The sequence below is a fragment of the Silurus aristotelis genome, assembly GCF_946808225.1.
Source record: "Silurus aristotelis genome assembly, chromosome: 1".
In the NCBI taxonomy this organism is placed as follows: domain Eukaryota; kingdom Metazoa; phylum Chordata; class Actinopteri; order Siluriformes; family Siluridae; genus Silurus; species Silurus aristotelis.
Window position 1 is genome coordinate 42,771,519 of NC_139574.1, and position 18,283 is coordinate 42,789,801.

Here is an 18,283-nt window from a genome sequence, read left to right on the forward strand (position 1 = left end):
CCGACACCAGGTTACTGTACAGGAGGCTGAATATACTCTGTAGTACATCTGGCAACAATAAAGATGTTAATAATAAAGCACACACACACACACACACACACACACACACAATCATCCTACACCTTATTTTTTAATTAACGCATAAGGATGCTTTTCTGTACATTCTCGAATGTTGTTATGGTGACTGTAAAGATCTGGATTGTCATACATTTATTTCCTGAAGTAATAAGAACATAGTTTTGTGTGTGTGTGTGTGTGTGTGTGTGTGTGTGTGTGTGTGTGTGTGTGTGTGTGTGTGTGTGTGTGTGTGTGTTTGAGAGAGAGAGAGAGAGAGAGAGAGAGAGAGAGAGAGAGAGAGAGAGAGAGAGACAGTATGACAGAGGGAATTAGCTCATTTACCCAGATTAAGTCGAGCCCAAACCATGGACACACACACACACACACACACACACACACACACACACACACAGGACCCACAGGACAGGTAAGAAACTTCACTCTATCATTACACCAATGGCTTTACAAATATCTATATAATCTAATGATGTCCACTCCATACTGCTCTTTCTCTCTCTCTCTCTCTCTCTCTCTCTCTCTCTCTCTCTCTCTCTCTCTCTCTCTCTCTCTCTCTTTCTCTCTGTCAATATATATGATATCTTTTTTTTATTATTATTTTTAATGTCAACTGTTCAAATGTTGATGATCACAAATGTTTTTTCGATTTGATTTGATTTGATTCGATATTATTATGATTACATATTATTGTCCTATTTGGTTTTCTAAAACAAAACAAAAATTTTTATATATATTTTCAAACGATATGTGTAGACATGGCCAAAAGGTGGCGCAGTCGCTCGGTGCTGCTAAAAGATCGGCGCTAGACCGGACCTGCACAGCTGCGACTGGTTGTGAGGCAGCATTTGATATGACAGTACAGCGCCCCCGTGTGAGTAAAACGCTTGGAAAATCCGAGTTTTTGACTCACACACATCAGAGATTGTTTAATATGGCCTTAAAAATCGTCTCCCTTTCAGCCGTCTCATACGGTGTGTCTCCTGTTATTCCATTACTATCTGGTGAAGCAATTGTGGACAAGCAATCGAAATGGATAACTGAGTGTGTGTGTGGTATGTGTGTGTTGGTGCACTGCACTGTGGTGTTAAATATTTACCACGCTCGCATTTAAAAGGTGTGCAAGTTGTTTAGATGTGTGATTGTGTGTGTTGAAAACCGCTTTACGAGGCCTCGTTTGTCTTTGCAGGAGGGTATTAGTGTCAACTGAAGGATTAACAACACACACACACACACACACACACACACACACACACACACACACACACACACACACACACACACAGGCAGTTCCAACACTTCACACTCAAGGCCATTTGGCAGAAGAAAGAAATCCTTATAGCCATATTAATCTCCCCTGCACACACACACTCTAAAGAGGAGTGTATTCTGACCAAGCTACTTTACTGAATTAGTGTATGGTAAAGAACCAACCCCGATATAACACATCCCAGAACACACACTTCAGCACAAATGAGACACGACTCCTTTCACACACCCTCCGCGAGGAGGACAAGGATGGACGGATGGGCTTGCGCTGTCCTGGTGTGTGTACTCCTTACCTGTGGAGAAGTCTGGGGCGCAGAGTATGAGCTGGGCGATCACCCACGCTTCATTTGCACCCCAATTCCACCCGACGCTCCCTGTCCTTCATCGGCCAGCACCGGGCACCGTGGTGACCGTCATTACGGAGAGCATCAGGGCGAGCATCACAGCAGGCACCACAGTGGACGGTACACTGGTTATCACAGCGACTCATTGTTTGGCGAATCAGATGATGCCACGCCCACCATCTTGCACCTGCGTGAGAGCCTAGTGCAGCAGAAGGAGACCATTCTGGACCAGAGGGAGACGATCCGCGAGCTCACTTCCAAGCTGGCACTTTGCCAGGGCCTCGGACATGGCCTGGGCGGACCCGAGCATGGACACACCCAGTACAGGCGTTACCACACCAACAGAGAGCACACGGGCGATACTGGCGAGACAATAAGCTTGTCCCACTCAAGCTCCCCGGAGCAGATGAGCCACATGCTGGAAACATTAAAGGAGAGACTGGAAAACCTGCAGGTGAGAGATGTATGTAATATATAAATGTGTTAAACAAACCCCAGAATATGTTTGAAATTTTCAATTGTCCAAAGGAGCTCCATTGAGCTTTGATGCCAGCTTGGCAAACTCGCAACGTTCTTTTATCAGATTTATGAGGTAGTCATCTGGAATGGGTTTCAGGTCACAGTTGGGGCTTGTCAAGATGAAACAGGCTGTCATGAGGATGGTCCCAGGAAAGAAAGACCAAGAGCTACCTCTGCTGCAGGAGAAAGTTTATTAGAATTACCTGCCTCAGAAACCACAGCGTTACATAAACAATTTTTGGAGGTCGATATTTCAGCATCCACTGTTTAGAGGAGACTGTGCGAGTCAGGCCTTCATGATCAAAAAGGGTGGCTGCTGTTTATAATTTGAAATATAAACAATATTCTGGGTTGTTCTATTTGTACAATTTGACTACCTAATTTCATATGTTTGGACGTCTTCAGTATTGATGTACAATGTTTGTCCAAAACGTTTGTAAAATAGTCTAAATGAACTTGATGTCGAGCCACGTGTGTTGTCAGATGCAGAACACGTCCACGGCGTACTCCGTCTCTCTGAAGGAGCTTCTGCGGAGGAAGATCGCCGCTCTCGAGCAGCGGCTGCTGCATCACACGGAGTCCATCGACGATGCCAACCATCCCCACGGTGACAACGAGGACGACGACATTGACCACCACGACGGGCAACGTGACGGTAACGACAATCGCCATGCTGAAGGGAGCCCCCCGGCAGCACACCACTCGCAGGATCGAAGTACGACGCTTGACGAGCTGGACAAAGTGCTTAAGAAGCTCACCCACGGTGTGTCCTCGATTATGCCTCGACACATACACGTCCAGAACGTATGAGGTGCTAGCTGTTTTATTCTCTATTTAGGTTCGAGGACGAGAAGCAAATCTTCCAGGAGCTTCCAGATTGGCTTCCCCATGCGCACGAACTACATGTACAGCCGGGTCAAGCGAACGGTCAACCGTGAGATGTATGCCATGACGCTGTGCATGTGGCTGAAGGGCGGAGCCTCTGGTATCGGCACGCCCTTTTCCTACTCCGTCCCCGGGCAAGCCAATGAACTGGTGCTGATTGAATGGGGGGACAAGCCGATGGAGCTACTCATCAAAGACACAGTAAGACAGACGGGGGTCATGTAAAAAAAATGCTGAACTCTGGTTGGTTTACAGAAACATTCATTTACTTTGAGGTTGCCCTTAACTGATATGTGTGTGTGTTTAGGCAGTGATATTACCCCTCTCGCTGCATGATGGGAAATGGCACCACGTGTGTGTCACGTGGTTGGCACGGGATGGCATTTGGGAAGTTTATCAGGATGGAGCAAAGCGAGGTTCGGGGGAAAATCTGAATGCCTGGCAACCCATAAAACCTGGAGGAGTATTTATTTTGGGGCAGGAGCAGGTAACTTGCGCACCACACACACATTTCAACACACAGTTTAATGAATAACCCCCAACCATATGTGTGTTTGTGGATGTTAGGACTCCCTCGGCGGACGCTTCGACGCCACCCAGGCGTTTGTTGGCGAGATCTCGGACCTGCAGCTTTGGTCTCACACTCTAACACACCATGACATCTACAACCTTGCGTCCTGCCACGGTCACATGACCGGAGACATCATAAGCTGGGCGGAATCTGTGGTGGAGCTGCACGGGGGCATCACCAAATACCCGTTTGACCCCTGCCACTGAGGACCTCATGCTTCGAGAACCGAGAGTCAGTGTCAGGGTGGGAACAGTGATTCCGCCCAGTCACATAGGTCAGGGCTGTGTCCCAAATCGCTCAACTCACTCCCTTTACACTACTCTGTAGAACCTGTTTGTGTAATCTGTATAAGAAAGAAAGAAATGTATTTGAACAGAAGTAGCTGAAACAGTAGCTGAAGGTGAACTGAAAAAAATACAGCGATACCAAAGACGCTAAAGAGTTAGCATGAGTCGACTGTTACTGAACTAGTTTAATGTTCCTTTATTTTTACCCCTATTGCATCTTCTACTTCCTTTTTAGTGCCCTCAGGGATAAAGAGATTATGCACTATGTGGCCAAAAGTACTGGGACACTATTCACCTTTCCACCCATATGTGCTTCATTCCCAAACTGTGACCACACAGAAAGAAAGAAAGAAAGAAAGAAAGAAAGAAAGAAAGAAAGAAAGAAAGAAAGAAAGAAAGAAAGAAAGAAAGAAAGAAATTATTCTGTATGTAGTTCTGATCGTTGTGTATTGTTATAAAGTAAGCCGCAGGGGGCGCCAGAGCGGCATGACAGTGAAAGAAAAAAGGATGGAGAAAAAATATATTAAAAAAGGGGGTTGGTAGAAAGAAAGAAAGTACAAGAGATAAGAATAAAGAATGAAATGAAAAGAAGAAATACATAAGAAAGAAAGAAAGAAAGAAAGAAAGAAAGAAAGAAAGAAAGAAAGAAAGAAAGAAAGGAAGCCCTACAGAAAGAAAAGAGAAAGGAAAATAAAAGGATTCAAGTGGGGAAATAGAAAAAGAGAAAGAAAGGAAAAAAGAAAGAAAGAATGATAGAAAACAGGACAAGTATCCGGCATTTTCTGATAGGTGTGATATTATAAAGTGAGCAGCAGGGGGCGCCAGAGCGGCGTAGCAGAGTGACGGAGCAAAGGATAAAGGGAAAAAATATTGTTTTAAAGAAAGAGAGAAAAAAAGAAAGAAAGAAAGAGAAAAGGATTGAAGGGGGAAAAAAAGGGGGGGGGATAGAAAGTAAGAAATAATTCTTGAGTTGAATTGAGGGTCCACAAACTTTTGGCCACATGGAGTAGATTTAAATAGAGAGACGTTTCCATGTGAACGTGTTTTTTCTATACACGTGTAGTGCACTAGGTAGTGATCCCTACACGCTGTATTATATCGGGTGAAGTGCACTAGGTAGTGATCCCTACACGCTGTATTATAACAGTGTAGTGCACTAGGTAGTGATCCCTACACGCTGTATTATATCGGCGTAGTGCACTAGGTAGTGATCCCTACACGCTGTATTATATCGGGGGAAGTGCACTAGGTAGTGATCCCTACACGCTGTATTATAACAGTGTAGTGCACTAGGTAGTGATCCCTACACGCTGTATTATAACAGTGTAGTGCACTAGGTAGTGATCCCTACACGCTGTATTATATCAGTGAAGTGCACTAGGTAGTGATCCCTACATGCTGTATTATATCGGTGAAGTGCACTAGGTAGTGATCCCTACACGCTGTATTATATCGGGGGAATTGCACTAGGAAGTGATCCCTACACGCTGTATTATATCGGGTGAAGTGCACTAGGTAGTGATCCCTACACGCTGTATTATATCGGGGGAAGTGCACTAGGTAGTGATCCCTACACGCTGTATTATATCGGTGAAGTGCACTAGGTAGTGATCCCTACACGCTGTATTATATCGGGGGAAGTGCACTAGGTAGTGATCCCTACACGCTGTATTATATCGGGGGAAGTGCACTAGGTAGTGATCCCTACACGCTGTATTATATCGGGGGAAGTGCACTAGGTAGTGATCCCTACACGCTGTATTATATCGGGGGAAGTGCACTAGGTAGTGATCCCTACACGCTGTATTATATCGGGTGAAGTGCACTAGGTAGTGATCCCTACACGCTGTATTATATCGGCGTAGTGCACTAGGTAGTGATCCCTACACGCTGTATTATATCGGGGGAAGTGCACTAGGTAGTGATCCCTACACGCTGTATTATATCGGCGTAGTGCACTAGGTAGTGATCCCTACACGCTGTATTATATCGGGGGAAGTGCACTAGGTAGTGATCCCTACACGCTGTATTATATCGGTGAAGTGCACTAGGTAGTGATCCCTACACGCTGTATTATAACAGTGAAGTGCACTAGGTAGTGATCCCTACACGCTGTATTATATCGGGGGAAGTGCACTAGGTAGTGATCCCTACATGCTGTATTATATCGGTGAAGTGCACTAGGTAGTGATCCCTACACGCTGTATTATATCGGGGGAAGTGCACTAGGTAGTGATCCCTACACGCTGTATTATAACAGTGAAGTGCACTAGGTAGTGAGGAAGTAACCCTGAGTCGCTTTTTTATTATTTTATTTTTGTCTATAATTATGAATTGCACGGTTTTAATAAAACGTAAAAAAAAAAATATATATATATATATATATATATATATATGTTATTCGTGAGTTTATGTTTTTGTTATAAAAAAAAAGCAGCAGGGGGCGCCAGAGCGGCATGACAGAGTGAAAAAAGAAAAGGATAGAGGAAAAAATATTTTTAAAAAGATGGGGGGCTGAAAGAGAGAGAGAGAGAGAGAAGAAACAAGGAAAGGAAGGACTGGAAAAGAAAGCAAGAAAAAGAAAGGAAGGAACAGAAATGACCAAAACGGGAAGGAAAGACAGAGGCGGGATTTATGATGTCATTTCGGTCTTTTATTGTCACCGTGTTGTTTCTCTGCTACACCGAGAAACTGGTTTCCTGTTGTATTACACCGTTCGATCCGAAACCGGTGCGGCCTCGTCCCGAATACCATGTAGTGCACAGAAACCACAATGTAACACTCCGTGTAGGGCACTTGGAATACAGAAACACCGTTTCTATACAGTTCTAACAATGTTCGACAACGGCTACGCTAGACTGAAACGTTTTAAATAAGAAGAATTGCGCTAATCGCTCGCTCACTGGAAAGAAGAAAAAAAAAAACGTTCGCGTGGCGACTGTTGCTACGCTGCTATGCTTCATTCTATTCAGTCAGTAGCTTCGAACTTGAGGCGAATTACAGAACAGCAATATTAGCGATCCATATTTAAACAAACGTGGAGCGCTAATAACGTGAGGATGGAATCCGCTCAGGTTCATTACAATAATAATATTATTCCAAAACAAACAAAAATAAAAGTGCGAAAAAACGAAACAATAAATTAACACGCGTCCAGGAAACGGTACGCGCGTACGTATATACAAAAACAATAAACAGATACAAATGAAATATGTTTAACACGTTAAAGCTGCCATAAAACTTCTTCAAGCCCCCGGGAGGTGAGTGTGTGTACTTCCGTTTCCTGTCTGTTGAAATTGTACGGTTACTATTTTGCGTCGTTTTTTAAATTGTCGCTGCTACGTTATGCTTGGGGTCCCGCGATCTTTGTTCGTGGCTCGGTGTTCGTTTGTCTTTCGGGGTCCTGTCGCTGGTATCGATTGGCGTTTCGCTGGTAGGGCCGCCCCCGCCGGATGCAACTCCCTACAGCACCCCGGAGGGCCTTGCTCAAGGGCCCAAAAGCGGCAGCTTAGCGATACCGAGGCTTGACCCGCCACCCTTCTGATCAGTAACCCAGCGCCTTAACCGCTGAGCTCCCACTATTTCCATGCGATAAAATTAAACGGAGGAATAACTCGAAAGGGCGTTCGGGAAGGACAAGGTCTTTTGAGCCTGCCTTTGTTTTCCTGGCGATTCCAGGGCGTAACCCAGGCGCTACTTTTAGACCGTTATTTTCCCGCAGACGGGAACGAGGAGGCCCTATTCACAGAGCTGTGTGAACACCGCCCCGCCCCAGCAGACCCGATTTCCTGTTGTTGAACACAGAGAGGTCGCCGGCATTCCCCTGGATCCCCGCGGGGACCTCGCTCTTTCGGCTTGTGGTGGAAATGAAACCGAGGCCTTCTTTCGGAGGCACAACTCAGGGGCGAAAGCAACCCGCTAATGACGCGAAGGTGTGGAACTAGGAATCGGTCCCGTGTAGTGGAAAGACGACCCCGAAATGGCCCTGGCAATTTGATCTATTCGATACCGAGTTGGGAATGTAGCGCACTACATAGGGGGACTCGATATATTCCCGGCTATATTGCGATTTGGAGAACAGCCGAGGAGCCAGGAAGTCTGAAAAGTCTCGATTGAGACAATGCCCTAGACATGGCTCCCCAAATAGCTCTAGAAAATAGAATTGGTGATATTTGATATCGAGTTGGGAATATAGTGCACTACATAGGGGACTCAATATAGTAACAGACATATGGACCACTAGTTAGCACATAGGGGTTTGGAGAACAACCAAGGAGCCAGGAAGTCATCAAGTGAGTCTAGTCCTTCATGTGTGGGGGAAAAAAAAAAAGATGATGGTGTGTGTGTGTGAGCGCAGTGGTGATTCACAGTATCTGATTATGGAGAAAGGAAGACCAGCAGTAGTGCGCACTATTAGTGTGTACTGAACGTAGTGTGCAAGTGTAAGGACATTTGAATCAGTAGTTGTGAGTCGGGCGATGAAGATGATGAAGATAATCTCGGGGCATACGTCGGCCCGGTCAGTAGTGCGCACGCGCGTTACAGACTAACACTTCCTGTTTTCGGGGTACGTTTTTTTTTGTTTGTTTTCCTCCAATCGACAGTCTTCATAAATATCGAGGTCTAGGAGATGGAGGGGGAATGAACGAAGGATAAAAGGGATGGGATGAAAAAGGAGGAGGAGACGGAGCGTGTTCCCTTAAGCCTGCTCTTCTTTCTTCTTCAAGGAGATGCGCTTCTTCCTTGCGGCCAGCATCTCGTAGAAAGGGTCCACGCTGACCGCGGACCTGAGACGCAAAAACAGAAGAAAAGAGACATCTGTTAGGGACGTTCATGCCATTGGTGCTCTCGATCGTAAAAAAAAATAAATAAATAAAAAAAAAATCCTCTCAGGAATCCTTCCCGGGTTTGATGCTAGTTCGCTTATTCGGAAAACTTTGTCCTTAAAAGCTAGCCAGGTAGTTTAAACAGCGTTAGCCATGCTAACAAGCGAAGCAGTTTTTTCTGACTGCGATTAACCACATGGACAATATGGTGCAAGCTGAGAGGACGCTAGCGAACTAGCAGCGATGATTTATATCTACTGTCTACAATCAGAATCCCTATACACAAGCTTATTCGAATAAACATTGGTCACAATCCTGTCAGCTTAGCGAGCTAGCTACAACTAACCACACGATTCTTGAGAGGACAGAAATCCTGTCAGGTTACATAAATGTTACCTAGCTAGCTAGGTATTAACAATTCCTGTCAGATTACATTTATTTAGCGAGCTGACAAGGAGGTACTAGTGTAGATTGTGTGTAAATATTTAGGAATATGAATCCACTCAGAAATCCTGTCACACTGAATAAACTATGATTATTCACGCAGATGATTTAATAGGTTTCTAGCAATTCCTGTCAGATTACATTCATTTAGCGAGGTAGCTAGGGTTAACTAGGTAGATTATGTGTAAATATTTATCAATACGATCCATCCAGAAAATTAATCCACTCAGAATTCCTGTCAGATTAGCCATAGCTATTATTCACCTCGTTTAGCTAGCTGACCGTAAGTATTAAAAAAAGTAGTCAAATCTCCTCTAAAACAGAGGGAGTTTATAGCGTATGTTAGCTATGTGGCTATTGTTAGCAGTGTAGTTTATTAACACCAATAAATATGCGTTAAAAATACACCCGGGAATCCTGTCAGATTAGCGCCAGGTGGCTACGGTGTTGTTGTGGCCCATGTTGTGAGAGTGGATCTGTGGATGGGACACACCCAAAGGGATCGACTGGCATCGGTGGTATTTGTGTGGCCTACATAGTGAGTAGGGTGTGTGGGTTGGGACACGCCCAGAGGGATCTACTTGCATTAATGTTTTTTTTTTTTTTTTGATGGCCTATATAGTGAGTAGGGCGTGCGATTTGAGACACGTCCACTGGAGACTAACAGTGGTGTGTTAGTGATGGTGTTTGTGTGGCTGGCATAGTAAGTAGGGTGTGTGGTTTGGGACACGCCCACAAGGGATCTGCCGGTGTGTTAGTGATAATGTTTGTGTGACCTACATAAGAAGTAGAGTGTGTGGTTTGGGACATGCCCACAGGGACCTACTTGCATCATAGCGATGGTGTGATAATGTTTGTGTTGCCTACATAGAGAGTAAGGTCTGCGGTTTGGGACATGACCATAGGGATTTATTTGCTTGATAGTGATAGCGTGAGAGTTTGTGTTGCCTAAATAGGGAGTAGAGTGTGCGATTCGGGACACGCCCACAGGGATCTACTGGCGTCTTAGTGATGTTTGTGTGGTCTACATAACGAGTAGGGTCTATGGTTTGGGACACGCCCACAGGGATCTACTGGCGTCTTAGTGATGTTTGTGTGGTCTACATAACGAGTAGGGTCTATGGTTTGGGACACGCCCACAGGGATCTACTGGCGTCTTAGTGATGTTTGTGTGGCCTACATAACGAGTAGGGTCTATGGTTTGGGACACGCCCACAGGGATCTACTGGCGTGAAAGTGATGTTTGTGTGGCCTACATAACCAGTAGGTTCTATGGTTTGGGGCACACCCCCACAGGGTTCTACTGGTGGTTTTTATGGTTAAAAGTTTTGAAGTACTTGATGCTGTGGATCCATTCGTCCTTCTCCTCCGGCGTGGGGGCGGAGATTCGGTAGACCATGTGATTGCCCTCCACCACTCGCCCGTCGGCTTCCGTTTTACACGCCTTAATGAGTTGCCCTCGGTTGTTGGGGATGTAGAGCTCGAAGCAGTTCTACAACACACACACACACACACACCAAAAAGTACTGCTTCTGATTGGTCGTCCAGCGTTGTTGCGAGTCCATTGGGTTTAAAGAAATCTGACTGGCTGGAAGACTCACGGGTTTGCGTGGATCCTCCACTTCCCGAATGCTCAGGTTCTCTAAGGGGATGATGCCTCTCGGTTCCTTGTCCTACACACACACACACACACACACACACACGCGCACGCGCGCACGTTTATAATAGCTGCAACAGGGTGTAATGAACCAGTGTGCCTGCGGAGTGCGCACTTACTGTAGTGTACTCAAAGTAATAGAGGCAGTTATCGGTCAGAATGAACCACCTCCTCTTCCAGGTTTTCACTCGTCCCCCTGCGAGAGAAAGAATCCCGTCTTTAATTCTTTTGCCTCGCCTAGAACTTTCTCTGTCCGTCACCTTAAACTAATAAAAGGTGAAAAAGAGACAAAACCGCAACTGGATTTGGGACAGAGCCGGAATGGAGCACCTACCTCCTGCAGAGAAGAAACCGCAGGCCAAGCAGAAGAGACCAGAGAGTGAGAGGAACGCAGGAGAGAGGGAGGGAGGGAGGGAGGAAGAGAGGGAGACAGGATTAGTGACAGATCACACGCCCTGCCATGCAGAGAACTGAAATGCAGGTCACACACACACACACACACACACACACACACACACACACACACACACAGCATGCCGGCATTGATGAAGCCCGATTGCATAAACTCATCATCATGCAGGTTTAAAAGATTCACGAGAGAGTCGCAAAGATCTCCGGCTCGGGGGCAAAGGGCGCGCACACACACACACACACACACACACACACACACACACGTTTACCCAGTTTTAGCAGCCAGCCCTCTCGGTCTGGGTTGAAGAACGTGTGAGTCAAATCATTCCCATCATCCTCTGGGATTTTGAACGGCTCATTCTTAATGCTGTCATACAGATTCTGAGAGAGTGTGTGTGTGGGAGGGGTAGAGGAGTGGAGGGAAATAAACAGAGGGAGAAAGAGAGAGTAAGGTACAGAAAAAGAAAGACATAGAAAAAGAGAAAGAGGGACAGAGGGAGGGAGAGAATGAAAGAAGGAAAAAAGAGGAAAGAAAGAGTGGGAGAAAGGGAGTGAGCGAGAGAGAGAGGGTTAGAAAAATGGAAGGAGGGTATAGAGTGAGGAGAGAAACAGAAAGAGAGAGGGAGAAAGAATGAAAAACAGAGGGAAAAAAAGGAAAGAGAATGAGCAAGCAAGCGACAGAAGAGGATTGAGAGAGGGAGAGGGAGAGAGAGAGAGAGAGAGAGAGATTCATCATCAAATGTACTATTGTGTAACAAACACACACACTCTCACACACACACACACACACACACACACACACACACACACCCGGAGCAGCTCCTCGGGCAGATCTCCGCCCTCGTTAATGCCGCGGTTCATGCTGATGAAGCGCTCCACAGTGGGTTTGTCTCGGACGTTGGGGTTGTGGAGGCTGGTGTTCAGCATGATGATCGCGAACGATAGAACGTAGCAGGTGTCTGGGGAGAAGAGAAGACTTGGTGTGGGTGTGTGTGTGTGTGTGTGTGAGAGAGAGAGAGAGAGAGTGTGTGTTACCCGTGCTCTGAAACACTCCGGGGTTGCAGTGGCAGTATCTCTGCGCAAACGCTTCCATCATTCGGTCAATCTTCTGAGCTTCTCCGGGCAAACGGAAGCTCCACAGGAACTGCCTGATTCGCACACACCAGACGCGTCACGTCAACACATGACTTCCTGTCTACTTTTTCTCGTTTATTAGAGTTGCTTCACCCCCCCACCCCAATCATCATCATCATCATCATCATCAGCCCCACAGGCCAAAACAAACACACAGGTGTGACGTACCGGAGAGCCTGGACCAGGTTCAGATCCGTAAACTCATGAAGGTCAACAAACGCCTGCAGAACGCGAAGGTTAAACTCGTCTCTGTGTGTGTGTGAGAGAGAGAGAGAGAGAGAGAGAGAGAGAGAGAGAGAGAAGGTGGAGGTTTGACTTACGTTGGGTTTTATGTTCACAGTACAGTAGTGTGTGTAGAACACAAGAAGATGGACAGAGAGGATGAAAGAAGAGGATGGAGGAATGGATGGTGGGACAAGAAGGGGGGAGAGGATGGGGTGAGTGGATAGAAAAAATGGATAGAGAGAGTGGATAATTCAGGAAGATGGAAGGAGTGGATGGATGGAGAAGATGGAGAAGGCTGATGAAGAGAGTGGATGGATGGAGAAGATGGAGGAGGCGGATGAAGAGAGTGGATGGATGGAGAAGATGGAGAAGGCGGATGAAGAGAGTGGATGGATGGAGAAGATGGAGGAGGCGGATGAAGAGAGTGGATGGATGGAGAAGATGGAGGAGGCGGATGAAGAGAGTGGATGGATGGAGAAGATGGAGGAGGCGGATGAAGAGAGTGGATGGATGGAGAAGATGGAGAAGGCGGATGAAGAGAGTGGATGGATGGAGAAGATGGAGGAGGCGGATGAAGAGAGTGGATGGATGGAGAAGATGGAGGAGGCGGATGAAGAGAGTGGATGGATGGAGAAGATGGAGAAGGCGGATGAAGAGAGTGGATGGATGGAGAAGATGGAGGAGGCGGATGAAGAGAGTGGATGGATGGAGAAGATGGAGAAGGCGGATGAAGAGAGTGGATGGATGGAGAAGATGGAGAAGGCGGATAAGGAGAGTGGATGGATGGAGAAGATGGAGGAGGCGGATGAAGAGAGTGGATGGATGGAGAAGATGGAGGAGGCGGATGAAGAGAGTGGATGGATGGAGAAGATGGAGAAGGCGGATGAAGAGAGTGGATGGATGGAGAAGATGGAGAAGGCGGATAAGGAGAGTGGATGGATGGAGAAGATGGAGGAGGTGGATGGAGGAAGTGGATCGATGGAGAAGATGGAGGAGGTGGATAAGAGAGTGGATGAATGGAGAAGATGGAGGAGCTGGGTGGAGGAAGTGAATCGAAGGAGAAGATGGAGGAGGTGGATGAAGTGAGTGGATGGATGGAAAAGATGGAGGAGGTGGATGGAGGAAGTGGATCGATGGAGAAGATGGAGGAGGTGGATGAAGTGAGTGGATGGATGGAGAAGATGGAGGAGGTGGATGAAGGAAGTGGATCGATGGAGAAGATGGAGGAGGTGGATGAAGTGAGTGGATGGAAGGAGGGGATGAAGGAGATGGATGGAGGAAGTGGATAGATTGAGAAGATGGAGAAAGTGGATGGACGGAGTGGATAAAGGAAGAAGAAGGAAGAAGATGATGGAAGGAGTGGATGGAAGGGGAAGACAGTGGAAGTGCACGGATGGAGTGGATAGATGAATGAGAGGATGGTGGGCGAAAATAAAGGGACGTGGAGGGAGAAAGTGGATGGAGAGAGAAGTTGGATGAAGAAGATGGAAGGAGAAGATCTACCTTTCTCCCAGGTAGTCTCCGATGGCGGTCTTGTTCAGCCCCTCGCCTTTATAGAGGAACTGCGCGATTTCCTCTGGAGTATGGCGCAGCAGCTCGTTATCCACCAGGAACCCAATACCCTGAGGGCACGACAAACAAGCGTCTTACACACATCAATACACACACAAAAGTATTGGCACCCCTCCGCGGTCTGCTTTCTCACCTTTTTGGGGTCCATGTTGAACTTTTTCCTCCCCATGGCGACATGTCGACTCTTCTGGAGCGTTTTGCTGCGGACATGAACGCTGATTAGGTTATATGTTTATCACACACACTCACACACACTCACATGAAGCGTCACACACCTGCCCTCGGTGCTGTTCTCCAGGCCTTCCACCTCCATCATGGCCTCTCGCAGCTCCTCTCGCAGCCTCTGGATCTCCAGCAGCAGGGCGCCTTTCCTCCGCCGGATCTCCTCCAGCTCCGCTCGCTCCTCGGGACTGAGATCAGCCGGGACTGATGGGAGATTTAGCGTCCGTTTTAGTAATAGTTAGAATCGCTGACTTTCTTTTGAATCTATTTTCCATGAATACTGGATCAAATTATTCCCAATAAATAACTTTATGAGGTGAATATCGACGCTTCTGCTAGAGATGATGTGGTGCAGCTGTGGCTCCAGTGAAAGGAGACTCGCTGAATTGTGTTCATTGGGTTTCTTGCTTTATGGCATTCGTAGAGCAGCGTTTCTCTATAATAGTGTCTATAAAGCCGTGGCGTGACGGTATTAAGAGGCGGATCGGTTCAGGTAGGACGCCACTGAAGGCTTAGAGGGGAAATGCACGGCCTGCCAGCGCTTTTTGATATAACGGAGTAGTTTAAAGCAGATAATCAGACAATATTTCGCTGCGTATGTTATTGTGCTGGTACTTTAAGGACCACGGACAGCTGCCTCCTAAAATGTTGGATATTCTTCATATTCTGTGCGCTGATTAATCATTTGAAATTGATTTTTTTCCCCCCATATATTTTCAAAATCCATATTCTTATATTTAATCAGTCGATTAAAATAAGACATTTTGACAAGCAAATCAAATTCATGCAAAGCGCCCTTTAATAAGTGAGTCGTTGCGATTGAACCGAATCACCCGTTTAAGTGATTCGGTTCAATCGCAATGACTCACTATTGCTCAGGGACGCAAAACAGCGCCGTGGCTTTGTTTTTGGGATGCATTTTGTACGAGAAATCGCGCAAAAACAGGCAACTTGGGTGTCTAAAACGCAGGTCTCTTCATTTACCCCTGGTATAAAGGGCTAGTCCTGTTTATTACACGATTAATACACATTTATTACACAAATAACCCTGAAATCATATTGCCTCGATTACGAATGCAAAGAGATGTCCCTGATTTAACACACACACACACTTTATTTATTTATTTATTTATTTATATACATATAAGCTCTACGACCGATATTTCCTCTCAAATACAATTCTAAATCCACTCTATGCGCATTGTTATGACATCATAAACGCGCTGAATGTCTGACATTTGCCTAGCACGCGTATATACGCGTTCAAAAGGAGAATGACGTGGAAGACGACCTTATTTTAACGTCTAGCATAAAAAAAGTCGTATTTATTAATTACAAATATAAAGAACGCCGCATCGTTTAGGCTAAGTGCATTTCCCATCCGTATTCAGAAAACCCCGCCTCCTTTGACACGATTGACTGGGGAGGCGAGAGTCCAGCGATTTCGTTGGTGGGAACGAGTCGAGAAGGCGAACTCCCAACCAATCACAGCACGAGTTTCCGGAACTGCGGTGGGAATACCAAACAGGGCATGCTAACGTGTTAGCTCGCTCGGCTACGCATGACAACGCAATGGTTTCGAGTAAACTTACTGTAGTCCAGGTCGTCCATTTTGGGCGCTTTGCTCTTAGGCATATAGGTATCAGAGCCGACTGTCATTCAAGGGCCGAAAACGACGTGTTTTTATATCAAATAAACCCCCCAGTTTAAAATGAATAGGGTGGATTCGAGACAAAGGAGGAGCCGGAGACCGGAAGTTGCGTCAGAGGTTCGCGTCCATATGTAAAGCCTTCGTGCCCTTACCAAGATGGCCGACTGCGATATACGTTTTCCTTTCAAACAAATATCGCAGTCTGCCATCTTGGTAAGGTCAGAAGCTTTGGTGACACCATTTTAGATCCAATTCCTTTCTTTAGCTGTGGATGAATATAAAATACTATTTTTTTCAATGCTAGCTCAGGCCTTTGATCAAACTGTTTAGAGTTAAACATTTAAAACCCTTTTGTTGGTTATATTTTCAGATTAAACCCAACACAAGTTTCAGAAATCCAATCAATGAACATTGGGAGTGTATTGTTGGTTTTGAGGTCTGATCAAATCCCATGGTTTTTCTCAACACAAGCTGTTGGTGTGGTTCCAGCTCACAGAAAAAAAGAGAGAGAGAGAGCGAGAGAGGATGAAGAGGTGGAAGGAGTGGATAGCTGCAGAAGACGGAGGAGAGGGTGGAGGGAAAGGACGGAGCTAGTCTGTGGAGTTAGAGATGGAAGTAGAAGATGGAGGTCCCAAGGTTTTTCTTAAGCAGAAGCTGGTGGTGCGGTTCCCGCCTCGGGGTTCATGTCAAAGACCTGTGTCATGTCTACAACGTAATCGGGCCTGAAGCGGAACCCGTGCGCTGTTTGACCAACATTATTAGCCAAATAACCCATTTCGGTGCGTTTAAACGTATTTCGATGAACAGGAAAGAGAGGAAATGGGGATTTTTGTGGGTCTTTTCACTTCAAGAGGAAATACTCAGAGTTGCTGGAGAACGAGTGTCAGGAAGTGGCCTCGTGTCCACGTCATTACACATGGCTCTAAAAAGAATAACAAATAGTCCTGTTGACTCCATGTTGTCGGTTATGTTGCTACAACAGCGCTCGCTCGATCTGATTTCTGGATCCGGGGAGGTGTTGTTTTTGGACTCTGACACACCGCGGACCGAATGAACTCCTTGGCAGAGCTGATAGAGAGGAGGAAAAGGGCTAGAGGGGCCGAGATAACACAGACATGGCTGTGTGCGAGTGGCTGATTATCGATTACACTCCCTATGTAGGCCTATAGGGGGGCAGTACAAATGTATATACACAATATATTACATTTACATAAAAATAAATGAATAAATGAAATTCCCTGAACGATTAAATACGGTGATTTCCAGTCATTGTGCTCCACTTGGTAATTATTCCCGATCAGACGGATGACAGGAAGCGAGTCCGAGACGTGGGCTTTCCGTATTTACAGCTCCTTTAAAGACGTTGATAACCAGTCACTTTTTTTTTTTTCCCTCCAGCTCTTTCTCCAGGAAGTCTGCTAAATCACAGCCCAATGTCACTTCCCCTATTTGGGCCTGTGATTACCCTGCATTCCAATAGACGACAAAAAAAAAATAATCCACCTTTTCTTCAACGGCTTTTGTTTGGCGCTGGACCGGAAAGCAGCAGCATTCCTGACTTGACACAGGAGCAAAAATAGAACGATTCAAGATTTGGCGCTTGCCAGGCCGCCATAGCGTTCGTATGGTTCTGAAAGCTCGAACTCGTGTTCGCTTGATATTCGAAGGGTACCGCTTTACTTTACTAGATTTCACACGCTACCCATAATGCACTGTAACTGATTTGTGTATTAACATGGTTACAGACAAAAGTTTGTGGGCACCTGACCACATGGTTGGTATGTGAATCCTCTTTTAAAAATCTGGTTCCCCATTAAATCCCCGTTTAATTTTATAATATAAGTTCCACTCTTCTGGGGAGATGTTCCTCTAGAATTTTTGTGGAGATTTATTCCATCACATGGCCTCGGGTGCAGTCAGGGTCAGTCTTGAGCAGAAGAGCTTTCAAATCTTCCAACCCCATGTGAAGCATATCTTCATCGCAAAGCTGGCTTTGGGTACAAATCTTCTGTTGGAGCACGTTTGGGTCTCCTAGTTCAAATGAATCAGAATTTTCTTTTTTGTTTGGGAAAGAAGCACAAATGGGTGGAATAGGAAGGTATTCCAATATGTTTGGCCAAATGTGTACTGTGTACTTAAGCATTATATATTACTAAGTAGCTTACTAACAAGCAAACCAGAACGGATAAATAAA

General features: G+C 45.9%; 2 protein-coding genes across 2 annotated transcripts; one reads left to right on the top strand and one right to left on the bottom strand.

The window, feature by feature from the left end:
• Positions 1 to 910: 910 nt before the first annotated feature.
• On the top strand, positions 911 to 4,038 carry LOC310727613 (neuronal pentraxin-2). The gene is made up of 5 exons (XM_083544258.1): positions 911 to 2,139; positions 2,688 to 2,967; positions 3,043 to 3,290; positions 3,397 to 3,576; positions 3,657 to 4,038. The coding sequence occupies exons 1-5, from the start codon at positions 1,546 to 1,548 to the stop codon at positions 3,864 to 3,866; spliced, it is 1,512 nt and encodes a 503-aa protein (XP_083400384.1). The 5' UTR covers positions 911 to 1,545; the 3' UTR covers positions 3,867 to 4,038.
• A 2,548-nt stretch (positions 4,039 to 6,586) lies between these two features.
• cyth2 (cytohesin 2) lies at positions 6,587 to 17,578 on the bottom strand. Its single transcript, XM_083543159.1, has 12 exons — positions 16,031 to 17,578; positions 14,492 to 14,642; positions 14,350 to 14,416; positions 14,148 to 14,266; positions 12,588 to 12,668; positions 12,321 to 12,433; positions 12,096 to 12,244; positions 11,555 to 11,666; positions 10,994 to 11,070; positions 10,819 to 10,890; positions 10,555 to 10,709; positions 6,587 to 8,734 (listed from the first exon to the last, which is right to left on the bottom strand). Exons 1-12 carry the CDS (start codon positions 16,095 to 16,097, stop codon positions 8,647 to 8,649), a joined length of 1,251 nt encoding a protein of 416 aa, XP_083399285.1. The 5' UTR covers positions 16,098 to 17,578; the 3' UTR covers positions 6,587 to 8,646.
• Between the last annotated feature and the right edge of the window lie 705 nt (positions 17,579 to 18,283).